Source organism: Phalacrocorax aristotelis, chromosome 4 (genome assembly GCF_949628215.1).
Source record: "Phalacrocorax aristotelis chromosome 4, bGulAri2.1, whole genome shotgun sequence".
NCBI classification, from domain to species: Eukaryota; Metazoa; Chordata; class Aves; order Suliformes; family Phalacrocoracidae; genus Phalacrocorax; species Phalacrocorax aristotelis.
The window spans coordinates 32,991,482-33,013,389 of NC_134279.1; the positions used below are offsets into that span (position 1 = coordinate 32,991,482).

The window sequence follows — 21,908 nt, forward strand, 5'->3', positions numbered from 1 at the left end:
TAGAGCTACTACCTGACACAACTAGAATCCCAGGAATAACTTCTTTACTTTTTCAATATGTGATTTGGAATCTTTATCCATCAGAAGTGGTTAAGATCCAGATTAAACATTCCCATCTGGAAGAAGTAAAATCTTAAGTACCTAATAACCAATACTTAGTTAGAACTCCATTACCCTGAAAGATTTCAGTCTCCCCTAGTGAAATCACTATGGGTAGCAAATGGATTTATAAGTATCATTAATATCCAAAGTGAGTTTTAAATGCTCATGTAATAAAGGGCAGAAAAGGTAAGAGATCACCAAATTTATTTTTAATGGTTAAAATGGTACAAGAGATTTTCTTGCTCTACAATCTTCATTTCAAAAGAAATAGTTTAAATTATTCAAAATGAAGAGGGGCCACTCTTCACAAGGACACAACCTTCACCTGTTTGAATTACAGCTTTGTCCTTCGTAACATCCCCCTGAATAGCTGAAAATCTCTGACTAGTTCTGTTGGAAATAAGAATGCTTTTTCTTTCAGTTTTCAGTACTTTCTTAAAGTTATTTAGATATTGCCACGCAAAATTACTTGTATTTACATTTCACACACATATATCATCCCAGTTTGCTTTACTGAACGAAAGAACACCGGATAAAACAGCACAAGCGTGCCACAGAGACTTATGCACAGGCTTAAATTTCAATGGACCAGTCATTTGCGTAAATTTGAATAAGTATGCAGATCTTCATAGCACTGTAGTTGAATTTTTAAAATATATTAACTTCATTATGATACTTTCAGACTTCAGATAAAAGTGCATTTATGGTAAGTTACATTTTCTGCAAACCTCAATACATCAAAACCTGTGACTTTCAGACATGGGAGTAATACAGGAGAGAATTTTCAAATCATCTTCTAAACCTATATTTTTCTCACTTTTCAGTTGGGGATTTGAGAAAAGCCATATGAATCCAATTGGCTCCCATGAACTTTGTTGACTTTGTAATGTCGTAATACACAAAGCCATTGTATTTTAGCCACACCACCACCCCCAGAAATGATTTCCAAGATGGGAGTCAAAAATCAATGGCTACTTGATTTCAAAAGATACTATTCATACGTGCTAAAGGTCCCCATTTTACACACACACACATATGCATAAGGACACAAGTTCTCTACTAGCTTTTGGAAATCAGAGCAGCAGCACTACTCCTGGGCAGCACAAATCTCTGGGCAAACACACTCAGCATAATGCAGATTCCAGTATTTTATCATTGAATACGCAGACCTTTTAACGTCAGGAAATTTCGCCTACAAAGTGAATCTCAACTCTTCAACTGCTTTACCACTGTATTTGCATTAATGTAAGAAATGAGAAGGGAGATTGCAATTAGTCTTTTGAAGACAGTATAACTGCTGCCACATTTTATAATTATCTAGCTATATAACTCATGGTTTAAAGTTCCTACTTTTATCTACCTTAGTTCATCACTATCTGGAGGAACTAGCAACCTTAGGATAGCCATGATCTTTGATCAAAGTTTCCCCACAAATTTTAGCCGACCCAATGTTTTTCTTTATTTTTGCTTTGGCAGAAGAATAAGGCCATTGTGAACTAAATGTTAAAAAATACAGCCTTTGACCAATATGTGATGTGATGCGCTCATATAGCCACCAATCTGCATCCAAGGCGACAGATCTTTAGAAGAGGCATGAATTTTTCATACGTGTGCTAGAATGAACAAGTTTATCCCTGTGTCATCAATATACAATGTGATTCATAACCCCAAGAAACTTGAGGAGTAGACAGCAAGACAGCAAACCTGCTTTCTGCTCATCAGCATTCATAGGATAGACAGGGCTGAAGTGCATTTTTTTTCAGCAGCAGTCCTGATCACAATTTTGTGATACGCCCATCTTAAAAGAATGTCCTAACGTAAGGAAGCACAGATTCAAGATTAGATGCCTCACAAAACATAATAGCTCCATCAAAATGGTTTACATCTAACTCCTCTTGTAACAAAATCATGACTGAACAAAGATAGCATATGTTCTTCCATTCACCATCAACAATCAAGAACTTTTACATGTATCATTAATCAGTATAATAGATACAAAACATCAAGTTCTTTCCCTCCAACGTCAATGAAGAATCTACAGAAAGAGGGCTACAACATAAAAAAAAAATCTAGATCATATTTAATAAAAGCATCTCAAACACTGATTAACTGTATCAACCAAAAAAATATTTTTTAAAATAACTATACTTCTATCATTTCCAGGTAGCTAGTTGGCAGCATGTAACTATTTACTTATGCCAGTGACTTATGCCAGTAACTATTTACTTATGCCAGACATACTCCGATCAATTTAGGTAGCATTCCATTCAAGCTAAAATACTCACTTTTTCAGTAAAACTAACAAGTGAACAAGAAAATACTAAGTTAACTGTTGTTTCTAGGGTCCAAGGAAGGTTGCTTAGCAGCTATTTCAGGATTCTTGTCATGGCATTTTATTGAACCACTGACACCTAGGCATAGTTGCATATATTAATTCTTCAAGAAATACCTCTGTAGCTTCACTCTTACAAGACACCTCTGAGGATAAGCAATGGAACTGTCTTCGACAGCCTGATTTATTGGCAAGGTAGACAGGAATCCAATGAGGATGGCACAGGCATCCCATTTTGTGCGAAGTATTTCTTTCCCTTCTCCCCAGTGAAAATGCAAACAATGAGTAGACAAAATTCTTTCTGCATATCAGGAGTCCCCTAAGCCCGTGTCATTATTCTGGTTTTATCCTAGTGAAAAGAAAATGTAGGCAACAAAATTGACCCTTATGAACCACATGCATGGTCAATTAAAGACCCCCAAAGATACATTGTTTTTACGGATTCCCTGATAGATTTGAAATTTTGCCTGCCTCCAATAGCTACTGGTTTGAAGATGATCACAGAGAAGAGTGATGTATTATTAAGGAAACTCATTTATAATCTCTGTTCTTAGTTTTCACTAATTACTACTGACTTTATTTCATTACATATAATAAGTAGGATATATTTGGAAAATATTTTAGGAAGTGTTCATGGTCTAAGGAAAATTAGTTCAGAATTAAGGAAAACTGCTTCCTTCAGCCAAATCAAACTAACTTAAAGCACACTGCAGCATAGAAAAGTAATTTTGACTATCACACAGCACATGTATGAAAATCATAAATACCTATTTTTAAGACAAAATAAAAACCCCAAATTAATTAGCTGGTCCCATAAGAATGACTCCACCAGACTTTCCATGGAAATATGCTTCCTCCGTAGGCGGTGCTAGCAAAAATAGTACACAAAAGTAAGCTTTCTGAAAGATCCTTTTTGCGCTTTACTTTGCAAATGTCATTTAAGAAAACATGCAAATGTGGCAAATCAGGCCAATGTCACCTATAACAGTAAGAGATGCAAGGCCGCTTTTACTTCATCAGAAAGAAACTAATTATTTTATGATATATTCACTGCCCCAAAACACTGGAGTACCTGTAACCCCATTTATGAAGCTTTAGCAATGGCAAAGCTCGAGTTAGCTTTCTCCAACGCAAGTGAGGAAAGTGATCTTATAAAAATGTACTCATCTTTTCTTGTGTAAAGCTAGACTTCTTGTCTTTCATCACTTTTTTTTTTTGACATGTTCTGAGGTCATCTTTGAGGCAGCTGTCAACAAGCAAAGAAAAACAGCCCTTGCTTTTTGTCAGTGCTACGTAAGGTATACTCCTGTCGGAGGAAGTATAGCAGTGCCCGTTCCTCGTGACCGTCTACAGATTGTGGCACAGCCGGGCTGAGCAGTGCCTGTACTTGCTGCTCTGTGCCCTGGCTATCAGCAACGCTACCAGGCTAGATGATGGGAAACCAGGCTCAAACAAGGAAGTATTTCAAATAGATACTGCTGAGCCTAAACTCATTTCAGTTCTGTTAGCAATTTGTCTGCAGGCAGCTCAACAGATTCGTCTCAATTCCCATTAAAGGCAATTTCATCAGCTTTTCAATACGGCTTTGAACAGGCTCAGGATGGTAATGAAGCAGCACATAATAATCATGGCAGCTATACGTTTGGAGCGTATGGCCTCTGCGGCAGTGCTTGGTGGGAATTTCGCAGAGGACTACTAACAGACATCAGCACAAAACCATCTGTAACACAACTTACCAGCTTCACAGCCCCCAAATCCTCCTTCTTCCTGGAGGAGAATGTCGAGGTCAATGAATATTTGGGAAGTTGAGATGGCCACTGAGCAAAGTCATACTGAGCATTCTGTCTCCCTAGGAGTTTTCATTCATTCCTGACAGCCATTTGGAGTTAGGTTGAGAAATTTAAGGTTATTAAATGATCTAAACAAAAAAATGTGGGTGAAAGTGAATAGCAATCATAAAGGGATGTGTTTTCTTTCCACAAAATGCAGAATCCAGAAAATTTCAATTTATAAAACTGTGACTGCAAGATACAAAACACCTTCTCAATTTTTAAATCTGACATATAAGAAAACAGGAACTGCACACACAGGCACAGTAAAGGTCCCAAACAAGCAAAAATTAGTCTAATTCTAGAGACTTTCCCCTCACTCGTGATTGCAGACATGTATGTCTGTTAGTCCTGGGTCTCTCAATAAGGATACAGAAGCATTTTCCACAACAATAGCGTCTTTCTTTTTTCTCATATACAGCTGTGAAAAAAGCTGCATGTCAATCTCATAACAAATATTACATCCAAAACGAAAGGAGTTGAGACTTTTAAGTATGTATCCTTAGTGCCCTAAACATGTGTTTCTCAATGTACAGTACTCTTACTTCAGTACTAAAAATAAACAAGCTGTATGGTACTTCGCATCAAAAGGTAGGCACTCTCACTTTACAAGTAAGCCCAGAAAACTAGATGACGTATTTCACAGAGTTTACGTAACTGCTGGCTTGTAGTTCAATGTCAACACATTTCCGTATCTGCAGCTTGAGAGAGATATACACAGAAATAATGCAGTACTTTTTAACACATATTTAAACAATAGTTGATAATACAGCTTCCAGAGAGTTTATTTCTTTAAAAAAAAAAAAAAAAAAAAAAATCAAAGAACCTTCTCTTCAAATTCATTGTCATATAATGAATGTAACTGTCCTAATTGGCTTCAGCTACAGTTTCCTTTACTCCAAAGGACTAAACTTCAGATGTTCCCAGTTCTTGCAGATTGTGCCAGCTTCAGTACAGGACTCGGCATTCCTGATGATTAAGCTTTTAAAGCCTCCCCAATAAACAAAAACTCTGATTTAGATAAAGTATAAAGATGCTTTAAATGCTTTTATTTAATATTTGCTCTACTGCAAACTTGATGATATAAGTACTAATCTTGTCTGACAGTCTTTCTTTTAAAAAATCTAAACTTAAAAATTAAGGTACGGATGACAATGTGAAGAGCCATAAATAAATTTTTAAAAAAGTTAAACACCTGGCTTAGCAATATTATTAAGTGTGTGCAATCCTATTTGAAAGCACTTAAGCTTTAGTGAAAATCAGAACTGATAATTTTCTCACCTTCTTCCCCCTCTAGCTTGTGAATTCATTATTTCCAGGTTGAGAGAATAAAGAGAAAAGTATGCCAGAGAGAGCGTGAAGCTATAGTACAGATGCCCTGACCCGGGTAAGACTTGTGAGATAGATTAGATCTCTTGTAAACGGCCCCAGAAATAAAATAATGCATCCATCTTGCTCTTTCATCCACTAATCCTCTTTGCAAAAGCACTTTTTGCTACACAACTCAAAGTCCCTAACTCTGAAAATTAGTGGCAGAAAAACAGGGCGAAAGCAGGAAGAGGGAACACAAAAACACCAACATATTGTTCAGAGATATTTAAAAGCTTTTGGTTCAAACATTTCATATTATTTAGTCTTTTTCTTGGAAACCTTTCATAGCTTCTTGGACTCAGAAGAACATAATTTCTCTTGTATACACACAGTGGTTTGTCATGATGAAAAACCCTTCTTTAACGGTTCCCATAGTAACAAAAACCATTCTATTATATGTATTTCATTGTTGCCTTTTCAAATATAATCTGTTATTGTAGCTGTAGTCAGTGTGTTCTGTTGCCATCTAAATTATGGATTCCCTGAAGTCTATCAGGCATTCTTTATAAATTCAAGTTTGCTTTCAATAATTTGGAATTTAATGCACTTAGTGTATTTCATTATATACTATCACATTTAAAAATAATTCAGGAATAAGTATGTAGACAATACAAAGCTGGAAGCATTAAGTATTTTTTTGAACAGGTGAATTTTAGTCATCTCAACTTCAAAGATGAGGATAAACAAAACCTTGCTAGAGCTCATACCAAAATTCCCTACCTGCATGGGGATACGATTCCCTTCTGAGACTTTCTGATCTATGGCTCAGCTTTGTGACTCCCTTCCGTAACACACTTGGACTGAATTCCAACTTCTTTACATGTATTCCTGGTCTTAGGTGGCATCTTTAAAAAACAGAAGTAAATTCTGGGAGAATAAATGAAGAATGATTATTTGCCTAGTTAAGCTTTCTTAAATAACATAATCTGTTCTGTTTAAGAACTGTATTTATTCTCTGAATTTTAATGGAAGTGTGTAATTTTAAACTGCAGCACAGCTGAAGAGTAGAGAACTTGGAAACAATTACAAATAGTATTTACTATTACACATCATATTTGCATTACTCGTTCCAATTCCATCTGATATTAAAGTAAAATATATTATGTATGGGGTTTTTATGTATGTTTGCTCCCACAATGCCAGCACAGGATTTAGAAAGTAATATGGTAATCCTGCTTCAGAACACTTGTGCTTTCTCACTGACCCATGAATGCTATTTTATAGCTCCTCCATTAGTTATCCCAAATAGAGTGCACTGTTCCTTGGACAAGAAATCAAGGTGGTTTTTATTTACCTATGGAAGTACATGGCGTGTTCTAGAGTGCTGTAACACACCTTGTCAGAACTGACACTAAATAATTAATATAGCAATGTTTATCCAGATCATTTCTGGAAAAATCCATCTCTGAAAGTGTTTATCTTGAACATATAAATTTTTCCAGTCAAAAATAAAAAACACTTGTATTTGTTCAGGTCCAGATAAGGAATAAAAAATAAGATTACAATATTAGATTAAGATTAAAATAAAATTACAAAAATAAGACTTAAAATACAGAGCCATTAATAGCGGGCAATCGTAGGACAAAACTTGGCATCACCTTACCACTTAGTTCATCTGTCAAAAAGGACTTCTGTTTCTCCTGTTCTGGCTTTAAACTGTGTGCATGAGATTCATGCAATCAAAACCACAAGAAATGTATTTTAAAGTAACAGAAAGCTTTTCATTCATAGTTCTCATTACATTCATTCCGGGTTGTTTTGTGGCTCTGATCTGAGGTCCCTGTCACCTCTGCTCCTACTCCTACTCCTACTGCAGGAGAGATGGGTCCTTTTCAACTCAGTATCTTCCAAAGTAGTACCCAGGGCACATACTAAATTTCTATATAAAGAGGTATAATATATAAAAGGACATAACAAAAAAACAATATTAAAAATTTTGAATAAAGGGCTGGGGGTGGAGGAGTAGGTCAGTACAACAGTTAGATAAACATTACCATACTTTTGGGTAAATACTGCATAGGCTTTCTGTACAAAGATAGATAGACAGTTTTACCAAACATATAGGTCATAACCATGACAGATCAAAAAATGTCAAAGGCTACCTTAGAGCTACTCCTCTTTTTCCCCTGCCTGGGCTTCCCTTGATTTTTCCCAACAGCTCACTCCCAGTAATCTCTCATATGTCTTTCCTTCCTTCTACGTGTCTTGCTCATCCCAGGAATCCCCTGGGGGTTTTGCTGAACGTATGAAACAGCTGATCTTGGAGCAAAAAGCAGAGAGCGAGCTGCAGGTTGTAGCCTATGTCATACTTTGATGCATATGTACCTCACAGTTATGATGCAAGCACTGGCCTCTTTCCCTCCTCCTCTTTTTTTGGAGGCATTTATTAAAGCTGTACAAAAGCTGATGCTGTGGGCTGTTGCGATGGAAGCTCTAAATCTGGACTATTAATGGGTGGATATATTTGCAATACATGCTGTTACGTATTTAATCAATGTAGAAGCAGCAAATATTTTTCACATGCAACAAAAGCTACGTACTATTCCATTGTGTAATGATAAAGACAGGATTAATATACCAAAAGCAAAACAATTTGTAATCAAAATAATTGGAGTCAAATCCTACCATATCCACAAAGACCTAGTAAATGAACCTTAGTGCAGGAAGCACTAGGTATGGCATGGAAAAAGAAAAGCAGAATTATTCTTACCTCAAGAACATCAGTAAACTTTTTACATGGTGGGTACTGCGGCTGCTACTAATAAAAAGCAGCTTGGCCAGTCGATCTCCTTAGTATAACACAGCTTAACCCTGCTCCTGGAGCACAGGAGGAAGAATTTTTATTTCTCTTCATTCATTTTATTTTGCTTCATAACTGCGTGGGTAATTTTTGCAGCATTCAGCTATCTTAAATTCACTGTTGCTTTGCACAATATTTTGTCTTTACAGCTTCGCTTTATTGCAATATAATTGCAAATTTATGTCTCAACCCAACTGCACCAATGCTGCATGTGTCCTAATGTGTTGATGCAGTGTCCTTTCACTTTTATCTCCTCTGCTTCCTATCTCCCCATTTCCCAGCTTGCCTTTTTTTTTTTTTTTTTTTTAATGCCGTAGTTGTCTCATATCTCCCACGTCGTGGCCAACACAGCCACTGGATTGACTGGAAAAGCCAGGAGGGCAAAGAGGAGAAAAAGAAAGAGCAACAGCACAACTTCACCTTTTTAGCCATAGCCCTCCACCTCTGCTATCAGCAAATCCATGCAAGTAAATCACAACATATTCAAATACTCAATGTAAACATAGGGTTTGATGGGCTGCTAAAACCCCTGCTCCCAGGGCTATTCCTAAATACATTGAAAATGCACATACAGGAGTAAGAGGAATATTGGTTCCATATTTTCATTACCTCCAGGAAAAAATGAGTAAGAATAAAAAAAGGAGCTGGAACTGTGGGCAAGGAGATTGTTCTTAAAGTTATTTCAGTCCATTCTCTAATACAAAGGTATTTTTACCCTGCAAAACAGAGCAAATCTTGCTCTTAGAAATACTAATATGTAGATTACGCACAATTCTGGAGCATCTTTCCCCATTTAGTTTTGTGAAATAAAAATTGAAATCCCACTGATGGTATGCGAAACACAGCACGCAGGGATGTATATTTTTTCATATAATTCATTTCCTCTAGGATGCAGGTAATATATCAACTTGAAGCATCACAAAGCACTTCCTATATTTTTAAGCAGTACATTGATCAAACTTAGTTTGTTCCAGCAGTATTCCTATTTAAGTCACAATAATATGACTCAGAGTAGTATATTTTCTAAAGAAAATTTAACCCTAATACAGCCACGGCACAGGATGATGGGTTTTAGGAATGTTCTGTAAAATACATGGTCTAGAAAAACCCTCAATAAAAGCAGTAACGGCACCATCAAAACACTGTTGTTTTTTCACTGATCAGATTCACAAGGGTACCTCATAATGTTTTAACTGGAAGCATAGAGTGAGCTGTAAAACAGCACAGTGTAGTCCAATACCTATACCATGCAACCAATAAATGCAAACCTACAGTTTTTCCCTGTCATCCCTCCTTTACTCCACCTTCCAGTGGCAGAAAGAAATTACCGAGAAATGTTGTTCTTTGTTATGCTTCAGAGATATAATTAAATTACTGTGAAACAAATACATCTCTGCTACGTACCTGATCTGGTTTTTGTAGTTTTAATCTACAATGCATTTGTTTAACCAAATTAAGTACTTGGCAATCCTAGCATTACATGTACAAGCACATTTCCTTCATATTTGTTTTCCATTTTATGATGCTTTAATTGTTCACAAGTAATAACATAGTTGATTAATTTTTATATTTGAGCTGCAATTATGCTTTGAAATCTAATTTGTAAGAACTGAGGTTGTACTTCAACACAAACACCACAGACTTCTAAATTACAAAACAGATTGTCCCCTGGTCCCTTCTCCGCCACCACCCCCTGCCTCTTTAGCATTTAGAGAAAGCTGCCTCAGACCGATGTTTCTGCTGCACAAAAGTAGGGACCCGAACCTGCCTTAATGTCCTTGTGAGATGATAAAATACAACCACTGGCTGTGGCTCAAACAGAACTTTAATTATGGTTTAGCGACTGCTGATGCTTTTGCATACCAGAAAGTATAATTCTGTTTCTGGAGTGGTTACCTAAGGCTAAGCACTTCCACTTAATTTTGTGCAAGCTTGAGTCAAAGAAGTCAAGTTTACCAAATATTTTTGCCCCAATTTTACAGCAATATAACTTCTGTACCCTTTAAGATTTTGGACATACTAGTGTACAAGAAAGGAATAAATGGGCGCAGCTGGCACTTCTCTCCTTCTCCCTATTTGGATTAAATGGGCTTTCTCCCAAAGCTCTTAGTTCTGTACTTTAAAAGCATGTTCCACTGATGAAGTCTCACAGTGACTGTAAATTCTCCTTAGACAAAACCGGGCATCAAGGTTAACCATGGGATGTAACATTGCCTTCCCAAGTACTGCAGAATGGTACAAGAACTGACTATTAAAATACAAATCTAACAACCACTACACAACATAAATGCAGATGAACTAACTTGATGCTTAGACTACCATAAAAATGGCTTTTTTGAAATGAGGAAAAAGACCAGACAGTCAGACCACAGCATTTATTTTGAGGTTTCGTTGTGCTGCCCCAAAATCAAGTTATTTCGTCCCCTTCAGGAAGTACCTGCTAAATAAAAACTTTAGATCTTCTTTAATACATGAAGCTGAGGGAGTAACGATGCTTGTTCTGAGTGTTTGTCAGACATGAATTTCAGCTGGATGAAAATGAAGCCTGTCTCCACAGGGAACTTTTTTTTTTCCTTTAAATCCCAAGTAAACGAGTGAGTCATTTTCCATGTGCCCAACTAACCCTGGCTCAAAAAGACATTATGTCCGAGTGGCTTTGTACAGTCCTCCCAGCGGACGATGGGTATGCTCTACAGGGCTTAGGCAGCTGCCACATAGGATAATGGAAAACACCAAATTTTATTAGAATAACAAACACTGTAAGTGACTAATGCAACAATTTAGAACAGCAACTCTTCAGATGTACATCTCCAGATAAAATAATTGATGTTCAACTGCCTAAGCCTGTTCCAGTGGCTCAGCTTCCTAGAACCTCTCAACCATCCCTGCCTGCATTGCTACAGTAACCACCCTTTTTCAAGACACCAGGTAAGATTTTATTTACTTCAACTACATCTCCTTTTAGACTTGCTCCAGAGGTGAAGGCGTCTTGAGATATATATACACACGTAATCATTCCCATTTCATCACACAATAAATATCTCAGCACAAAATTCAAATTCAAACAAATGTCCTATCTAGTCATAACTGTATCTTATGGCTCCTTGCTCTAATTACAACGTATATGCCAAGAATATTTTGCAATGATTACTCTAAGCCGTTAGCTTAGAAGAGTTCTTGGTTGCTGAGTGTTAGGCTGCCACTTTGGGATTCAGTTGATATTGGTGGTCTGACTCATACTTCTCAGTAATGTAAATAAAGCAGAAACTTCCAGACACTGCTGTACACACAGGACGAAATTTCCACTCTTGAAGCAAGTGTATCTTAAGCCTTTATATATCTATCTGGGTGACAACTGGCATCTTTCCAAATAAGATCTCTAATTAAATACTGCAAAATAACTTATCTTGATGTATTTCTCTTTGGGAAACTTCTGGACATGAAGGACGAGCAAATCAGACAACTGAAGTTTCCACTAGTGCAGAAGTGTCCAGTGGAGAACATGATGATTCACAGGAATAAAGAAAAGAAGATTGCATGGGAATGTGCAGATTTTTAATATAATTTAGGAATAAAGAAAATTGTCTCAGGTCTGATACACAAATGGATAATCTTACTCTGAAGGACATTCTTATTAGAGTAATGGCCAAAACCAAAATGACATTATGGTATCATCAAGGTATGTAAGTTTAGGGATGCGAATGGAACAAAGTGATATTTTATTCTTGCTTCAGGCTAAGGCAGACCAGTTTTCTAAAGGTAACTGTGATTTGGTGACAATGTTTTTCTTACAGTGACTTCAGGTCTAGTTAAGAAATTGTGGTCGTTGATGCAGTTATATTGTCCATTGCTTGCTGCAGAAGCAGGGGAAAATTGTATTCCAGATCACTATAACCACATTGTCATAACTGTTTGTACAGTCCATTCATTTAAGTCAGCTTTGGTCATACTCTCTGCCAATGTCAATTACAATAACTATTTTCACTCCAAAAGTTCTATACAAATTTTCACCACTTGGTGCTCAGACACATCACTTTTCAGCAAAGCTGTACTATCCCTACGTATCTTTATTTCCTAAATTTTCTTTTATTAATAAAGATTAATGAAACAAATGCACTAGTCTTATTTTGAAATTACAACAATTATCTCAACTTGGAAATGCTATAGTGTTCTTGATCTTCCATGCTTTGATTCAAAGTGACCTCACTAAGCACCTTTGCTTAATATTCCATCCCTATATCTTCTCATAAAATGCAGTTAAGATCCGTCACATCAGTAATACCTTAAGGGCGGTGATTGAAACACTTATGGCCAATTGTCCATTAGAAGCCAAGTCTTCTCTCAGAGGGAAGAAGCAGCTTTCCAAACAGTGACCGTATCTGCAAAGGATTGGAGCTTTCTTGACAGGGCTGTAGTAAAATCTACATAACTCCTTTCCTCCATAGGGCAATTGCCATCATCCCTCTGCCTCCTGCATTATTCACAGCCACACAGGAAAAGACAGGACTTGAATTACAAAATATTGAAAATATTAAATGCTGTAATTACAGTTAGTTAGTGGCTCTCAAAAGACAGCTTATTCAACATTTGCAACTAAAGATCAAATTAAGCTGTATATAATTTCTTAATCCTTTGGTTGCAAACAATTGCCTAAGATATTTAAAATACTTATGTAGATTGTTTTCCTGTCGATCTCTCCTATAAATTGCTGGTTGCTGTGACCAAGAAGGAACGTGAGAACAGATGATACTCCCGTTCTATAACCAGATACAAAGTTTCTTCCATATTTGCTTTTCAGTGCAATTATATTTCATTTGCACAACTGTTATTTATTTTATAATTGTACAAAATCATTCTCATTTTTGCACTGGCCAGACACAGAGGATAAAAGAGAAACATCAGATTCTGGTTTATTGTTTTGATTTTCCTCAAAGCAAGCATAAAGAGGTTACCAATTTCAGCAGCCGAGGCAAGAGGCAATGTCAGGTAGGAGTTTTAACTAGTTAGGGTTAGGGAACAGCATACAATAAAAGCGTAAATATTATTTTTTTCCTGTTTTCTTAAATGTTTCCCATTTCAGAGAAGACACAAGTACAGCAAAATAACTCATTTTCCCGTTACGTGCAAAAAGCAATACAGGATGCACAAGGAGACCATGGAATTGTTACAGCCATGGGCTACAGTTTGGCTTTTTCTCTGTTTTATTGTGGGAGGACAGGGAATCAGAATAATCAAAAATGAGTTTTTAATTAAATGTAACAGCTTATAGTGCCTTTTAAACAAGAGTTAATTTGTTGTTTGTTACTCTAGTATGTTTTGAGTACTTACTAATTCTTTGCATAGTGATAGCCAGAGTTACATATTTTTAATATGCTCTTCATGCCAGTACAAAGATTAAAGATTCACAAATCATGCAGAAAATATTTTTCAAAGAAAGGTTTGCTTTTGCACAAACACAGCCACCTTCGTTTAGTTAAGCGTAACTTTATCAAAGGAAACTGACATCTATCATGAAGATATATTCGGTTCATCCCATGTTTCCTCAGGAGAGTTTTATATATCCTAGTTAAATATAGTAATATCTAACACGCAAAACTCACCTGGTTCACTAGGATCTAAAGTAAATCAAACATCCTACCGTACCTTTGGACATTACCTTCCCAAACACATCCACTGTGATTTCTAGCCTTTGCGGGTGGCCTGTCACACAAAAGGTAGGTTATACTCCTCACTGTAATACCTGCATCTGTCCTGTTCATTGAGAGACAGGCAGCACTCGTGACTAGTTTCCACAGGTGTGAGAAGAGTGCACACCAAAATTCCTTATTGTGTGAGACACATTAATATTTTAGCCATTCTTAAATCTACAGAGAGAAAGAGCCACACATCTGCCAGCAAAGAACCATAAAGTAGGGGGGCTGCAGGGTCCTGTGAGGAGCACGAGCAGCAGGGAGGAGGAACAGCTGTGCTCCTCAGAGGTGCTGGGAGCAGATGTGGTGCAATGAAGCAGAGAAAGCAGCCTGTGGAGGGGATGGGTGGGACCCGGACCCACACATGCACACCCCACCGTTCTGGGCAACACCCTCAGGAGACTCAGGCCTGGTTCGTTCCCCAAGAAGGACCTCCAGCACCCGTGCATGTCAAGCAATTCTGGCAACATATTTGGCCCTTGTGGAAATGTATTTGATTCCTATTAGCCCAGGAAGTGTTTTCAATGGTGCGTTTGACCACTGACAGCATAAGCATATTGCTTTTATTTACACGATTTCAAAGTACCTGTTTTAAAGAAATGGATATAAATTCTACCTCCTCTACCTCTTACCTATCACTAAAATGTTATGGTGGAAAGTATACTGTAATTTAGCTGATGTGTCTTTTGTTTTTCAGATGAGCTGGAATCGCAGCTTTCAAACTGACGTCATTCCAGAGCAACACTGGGCACCCCTGTACTCTCCGTACTACCCAAAGAGTGACACATGCTTTCATAGGGCTTCATCCCAATTATCCAGGAAACGGAAACAGTTCAATCATCTTTTATCAGGTTGTCCAAACAAGTCTGAAAAGCATTCATTTTTCACATTACAAAAACATGCTTTATTAAATGGACTTTCAAAGCAGGCACAAATCTTGCAGTGGGGTACCACCACCCTACAACCTGGCTGCATTAGAGACCACACTTCACGTCACCACTAAGGAGCACCAAAAATTATAGAGATAAAATAACAACACTGTCACTCTGAGGGAAAAAATGTCTTCCCCAAGATTTATCAAAACAACACAGAAAGTTAGAGAGGGAGAGGATAAAAGGAAAAGAAAATCTGCAACTGAAATAAGTGAAGAGTAATATATAATCAGCTTGGTTTGAACTCCCTTTGAAAGGAATTAGGCAAGGCTGCAACGAGTCAAAAAGGATTACCAGCATCTTTAGATGTAATAATTACATTTTTACAACTTTACGATCACAGAAATGAAAAAAAGCTCCTATTTTGGAATATACTTGCTGCAGCGAACAAATATAGAATATATATGCACCGAAACATTCTTAGATGCCAAATTGAGTATCTGTACTAAACAGCGCAGTACAAAATGGCATTAAAGCTGTAATTCTCCCACCTGCCATCCTGTTTCCCCTCAATAAGCACTCAGCTAGCCACTGTGACTCCAAGGAGCCTTCTCCTGTATTTGAAGTTTGAAGTTAAATTTGTGCATAAGAATCTTGCTCAGGTAGGTACAGCTGCAAGGTGCAAGTTAAACAGCTTTGGCACCAACAGAATATTGAAAAGACACACTACATAGGACCATTCATGGATTTCACAGAAGAAAAGTCTGACCTGATTCTTAAGAGTCTGAACAACTGCCAAAGGAGCTGTCGAATTTAGAATCGTAAAATAGAGTCACAAAATAGTTTGGGTTGGAAGGAATCTTTAAAGATCATCTAGTCCAACCTCCCTGCAATGAGCAGGGTTTCCAGGGCTGGGGCATCCACCACCTCTCTGGGCAACCTGTTTTAGTGTCTCTCTGCCCTCATTGTAAAAAATTTCTTCCTTGTATCTAGTCTGAATCTACCCTCTCTTAGCTGAAAACCATTACCCCTTGTCCTATCATTTACCTAGGATCTTCATCAGAAAATCTCCCCTAAAGCTCAGGAAAATATTCCTGACATGGAAAACAGTTGGCAAATTACTGTGTCTGTTTCACATAGCAAGATCTGTAGCTCTAAAAACAATTTAACAGCAAATAATCTCTTTCAAAAAAAAAAAAATCAAAATCAGAAATGTGACAGCAGCTACAGTATAAATGCACAAACCAACTTTAAATTGGCCAGCTCAGAGGGCTTCATATTGCCACCACTATTCCAAACTGCAGGGCACTCATATCCAAAGATAGCAACCAAATGAAGTACATAAACACATGCTTAACTTTAAACCCCATAAATAACTTCAAATTCAAAAAACCATGCACCTGAATTTCACTATATGTTTTTTCAAGCCCTAGTAGCACATGAATGGTTTTCTGTGTTCACACACGAACAGCACGCAGCAGAACACTGTCTGCTCAGAGACAGTGTGTCTAAGAAGCTTCTTTTTCCGCGCTGCACCTCACAGTGTGAGCTTTCAGCTGACAGTTTGGCCAGAGAAGCTGAAGCTAAGTTGTTTTAAAGCATAACATCTAGTTCCCCGGGCCATGCCCCCTTTCTCATGCTCCCTGGTAAGAACCTGAAATGGAAGGGAGGATTCCTCATGTCATTGCTCTGTCCTGTCAGCTGATTTATTTATATTTTAATTCAGATAGGAAGGACTAAAATTAGGACTACGCAAATGGAATATACTGTTCAAAATGTCCAAATTGTTTTAGCATCTGGGGACCTTCGAGAGCAACTGACTGATTTATCACTACAGCAACACAAAGAAGCCTGGATAACATGAACTGTTAAGAAAGCATGAGGTTTTTAAGTCTTGTATTTCCACAAAATATAACAAAGTTAATGCAACATCCTAGACGAAGTGGAGGGCCCAGAGGACAAAGTAAGGTAGAGCTCACATTTCTTGTTTTTCATCCTGACCTCACACTGACATTCAGACTATATATTTCTCTGCACTAGTCTGTCATGGGGTTGAAGGACAAGACCTACAAAAGATTGCTCTTGCTTTTGCCAGCTGAGCACCGAAAGAATGCTTTTCCGAGTGCAGATAACACCAAGTCTTGCACGTTGCTCTCCTATAAAAAACAGAGAATTTCCCCCCTTCCAAAACGTGTGCTTACATTTGGAAAAGCAGCGAACCCCTTTCGTACTCTACCAGCCTTCAAGGCAATGCAGAATAATGACCAAAGCACCTAGCAAGGACTTCATCTTCCTCCTGCAGATGCTACACAGCTGCACCAAACAGGTTCCTTTATGCTTCTTAGGATGGGGATGTCACTCCCAGGCTGCTACGTTTGCTTGGCCAGAGCCTTCTCTGCTTGTTTTGTGGCTATCACATTACCTAGCCAAACGCATTCCTGGTGAATGACTGAGGTAGGGATTTTGCCCAGTGCACAACACACAACAGTTAGTAATTACCTAGATATCACTAAGGAATTGCTTCCCAGTTACATGTTTTGAGCTTCCAAAAGAACACAAGGGGAAAAAAATTGGCCATTTATTCCTTCAATCCTGATAACATCTAATCACTGACACTTCAAAGAATCATTAAGCTTTGCTGCTACCACTTCTGGCACAATTCTTTGCTGCTTACAATAAAATTACATTAAGCAAATACCGTACATTATTTAAAGCCACTAAACAGTTTCTTTCTAAGACAAAATAACATCATTAGTCAAATATTATACAAGTCACATTAAAGGCGCTTTTTTTTTTTCCCCACCCAGGCTTCACAGCTGCTTGTGTCCTGAAGGTCTTGAATTTAATTCTACTGTGGTTTACAATACAATTATTTCTAGTTATTTTTAACTGTTTAACATCTTATTATCATTAATATATAAATTATCTGGTTTGGATTACATATTGCTTTCTTATGTAGTTTTAGAAAACATTAGTTATTCTAAACATACTCTGTCCAAGGCCCTGAAGGCAGCAACTTCTCTTTACAAAACTCCCCTTGTCTGGCCACCACTCAGCCCTCTGTGATATGCACGATTTTGGGACAAACAAGACAAAACCATTCACGTACAGAAAGATAAGCACAAAAATGAAACCATCAATGTTATTTCCCATAGACGTAATTATGAACGCCAATAATTAGAATTCACCTGTGCAGATCAGCCCACACACAGACTCTGCACTCAAGTCAATGGAATTCAACATGTGCCAAGGGCTTCCTCATGCTTCATGTTTACATTGGAGACAGATGGCGCTGGGATATTTAGACAGAGGAACTGGGATCTGTTTTGCTTCCATTAAAACTGGGTATGGGGAAAATGATCTACATGTAGAAAGCACAGGGTAAAATGAGAGAAGTGAAAGGTATGCTGATGGTTCACAATGCTTGAGATTGTCTTGAAGCCATAAGCTTTCACCCCTCTACAATTACTTTGAAGGTTTCTACAATATTTACTGAATTCCTGCTCTAGCAATATGCAAAAGTTTTCCAGCACGATGTTCCTGCTTTATTTCCAATACACTTGTAAGAAATGTTAAAGATACTAATACAATGATGCTGTTTCATGTCAAGAAGTTCAAACATATTCAATCTATTTAAGCACAAGCTTGTTTCTTTTTGAAAGAATTCCAGAGCCACAAGTCATATTTTCAGATGTGAAAATTGGAAGAGTAGCAGAGGTTAGAGCATGTTTCTGAGACCTCTGAGTACATAAGACAAGTGTGATTTAAGATTTAAGTCCATGTGCTTAGAAGATATCACTAGCCAGGTTGTAAAGGAGAAAATTTTTTAAAACCAAGCACAGCAGAAAGCAGATTAATATACTTGCTAATACCAATAAGGAGAAGGAAAAAAAAAAATCTAGCAAGTGGCACCATTCAGCTTTCAAGCACATGCTAAACAGACACAGGCGTTTCCTTACTTTGAATACATAAGGCACCACAAAATGTTGAAACTGCTGATAGTAGAGGAAAAAGCCAATCAAACAACAGTGCAGGCTTGCCTTTTAGTGGAAAGAAAACAAAAATGTACTATGCTGTTTGAACTAACCACAAGAATTATTCTGGATTTCAGCACAGTATTTCACAGCCCATTGCCCTTCCAATCCCTTAGTATTCAGAGCACCATAAGACTGAAACTCTAACACAATTAGATGCTAACAGTATTTCAAACAGTAAGTCATTGGCTATCATCTAGGTATTATTACAATATTCTGTGTTAAGTTTTAAGTACAGGTAGACTACATGAAGTGGGTTTATCACCAGATTGAAAAAGTCGCCACGGTCAGATATAGGCTTAAGCCATAGATCTGTACCAAGGTCACATCCCATCTTATCTAACCCACTAGTGGTGTTTTGGGTTTTGGGGTTTCCTTGGGAGGTGGGGAGATGCTTTCATTTTCTAACAGTAATAGGCATGCAAGCTAGGACTTCCTAGACAAGTGCAAAGCTAAATTTGTATATACGCACAAAAGTGGAAAACTATATGTAAATGGTACGGACCAATGCTGATGTTCTATTACCCATTGTCATGTTTTTAATTACCTTCCACACAGATCACAAGTTTGTGTTGTGATAAAGCATTACTGTTATGTTTTCTTTCTTTTCATGAAAAAAAGTTCTTTGCGTTCTCAACTGGAACTCAATTGTTAAGAAACAACCATCCTGCCTAGTATTGCAAGACAAATGTTACTGCACATGCAGTGGTTATGATTCTCATCTAATGCAAGGTATCAAATCACAGTCCAGTTAATTAAATAGAATTTCCTTGGAAGACCACTGTCACACTTTTGAAGATGCCATCATATCTCATAGCAAAGCAGTAAAATAGTAACTGAAAAATACTGAAATATCTCAGATGAGAAGAGCATTTAGGAATTATGTTCTTTCCAAAAATCAACTACGGACTAGAAAAACTGTGTAAGAATGAAAGGTCTATTTAAACAAAAAGAATTGCCTTATTAAGCCTGTTAAAAAGTCAGTTTATCAGAATATAAATGCCCATTCCTTCTATATACCTCATTACCAAAAGCCTTGGAAAAAAGGTAGGCTAAGGACCAAAAGAAGCAGCCTAGCCTCAGGCCAATTTCTACTTTTGGAAACACCTGTGTAACCCCTGATGAACCAGCAAGGAGGTGCGTATGCATATCCACAAGAAAGAATCTGGCCTGGTGTTTAAATTGTACTTTGTAAACAATCATGTTATTTGAATAACTCACTGTTTAGACACATCAGGCATTATGGTCTGTTCTTTTTTTCTTGTATCCACTGTTGGCTCTACAGGAGTAAGTACTACGGCAGCACATGAGACTATCGACTGGTATGAGTCTTCCCGGCAAACTGCAACGATAAAAAAAATTCAGTGTTAAAGAGTGAACTCAGACTGTATTTTAAATGTTTAAAGGGAAAAAAAAAAAATCAAGTTATACTGTGATAAAAATGCAAATGATTAATCAGACTTCACTGTGGTCACCTGCAATGAAAACTTAATTCTTTTTCACATTTCCTAAAGTGCTTGCTTGGCACTTTGTAAGAAAATAAATTTGAGAAAATCAGATTAGAGATTTTTTTTTTTTTCTCTTCAACCGTTACATCACTGATCCAAAAAGGCTAAATCCAAATGGTCTAGGAGCGATATCTGATATACTGATTCATGCTTGCTGTTAATACACATTACCTCTGTATTACTGTGCTGGACGATATGACTTAGATGATATTTAGAGCTAGAAGAATGATCATGTATTTCAGCTGAGCATCTGGCTCAATTAGCACTAATAAATGAATACCCAAAAGTTCCTGACCTCCAAACAGAACTATTTTAGTTAAAAGTTATACACACTCTAAATTCTAAATTGCAAGTGTCGCTAGTAATTTAGCACTTAGCAGTTATGACTCCTACAGTTTTTGAAGGTATATATTTCCTTTGCAGCCAAGGTGTACCTTTATGAAACAAATAAAAGCTGAATTAAGAGTTGGTGTATTGAACAAAGCACAGCAACTACTTATAAATTTATAAGGCTATTATATATCACATATAAACAAGAGGAATTGTGTGCCCTATCATTTAAGCAGAAAGTCACACGGTATTTCATATGTTTAACATGCAGAACTATTTTAGAGTGTACACATGCACATACACAGCCAGTAACATAGCCTGTAAAACAAGGATGACCATGACAAATTCCCAGCAATTACAAACCAGAAAGAACCTATTTTACAAGTACATACATTTAAGCAAGATTGTGACAGCTGGGAACTTCGACTGTGGCATTTATCAGTGGAAAACTTGTTTCTGAAGACTTTACTACCTTCACCCTCCACAGTCATGTACCTCCTTATTGCCTATGCTCCTCTTACAAGAGAAGCAAAACTGGAATAAAACTTCATCCCTATTGCCTTGACTGAGTCAAGAACAACTAACTGTGGTGTTTTATACCCTGAGCCCTCAAATTACATTCGGCATAAATTCAGTGTACATCAACAAGATACACTGCATGTCTGATGAACACCCTGGAGCGATAACTGGTGCTTTAAGGCAGCCAGAGAGTAGATTTTAAGGAACAGGTCAGAACAGGGTTGGATATTTCTACTAAGGTTGGAAAAGTGCAAAGGTCTTTTTGTTTTCAGAGCAATTCTGAGCCGTTCAGCAAGCAACACAAATAGCCAGAGCACAGGCAGTTCTGGCAGGAAGAAAATCTTTCTGTGGAGTACAGGCAATTACGTTTAATGCATTTGATGTTCTCCAGCATTGCTTATGCTTGTACTTTTAAATATTAACATGCACATTGCACTAAGTGACTAAGACACATAAGATGACCAGTACTGAAACCTTACCTTCGTTTTTCTTTGGGAAGAGTGCAACGCAAAACTTTGTCA

The 21,908-nt window shown here is 37.4% G+C and overlaps 1 protein-coding gene across 6 annotated transcripts in view; it reads right to left on the reverse strand.

Annotated features, from left to right (window-relative positions):
• Nucleotides 1–21,908, reverse strand: part of CCSER1 (coiled-coil serine rich protein 1) — a 735,398-nt gene that overhangs the window by 535,202 nt on the left and 178,288 nt on the right. For all 6 annotated transcript variants that reach the window (XM_075090839.1, XM_075090838.1, XM_075090840.1 and 3 more), the window contains exon 5: nucleotides 20,252–20,372. In XM_075090839.1, the coding sequence (XP_074946940.1) occupies nucleotides 20,252–20,372 (121 nt within the window). The remainder of the gene's footprint in view (nucleotides 1–20,251; nucleotides 20,373–21,908) is intronic.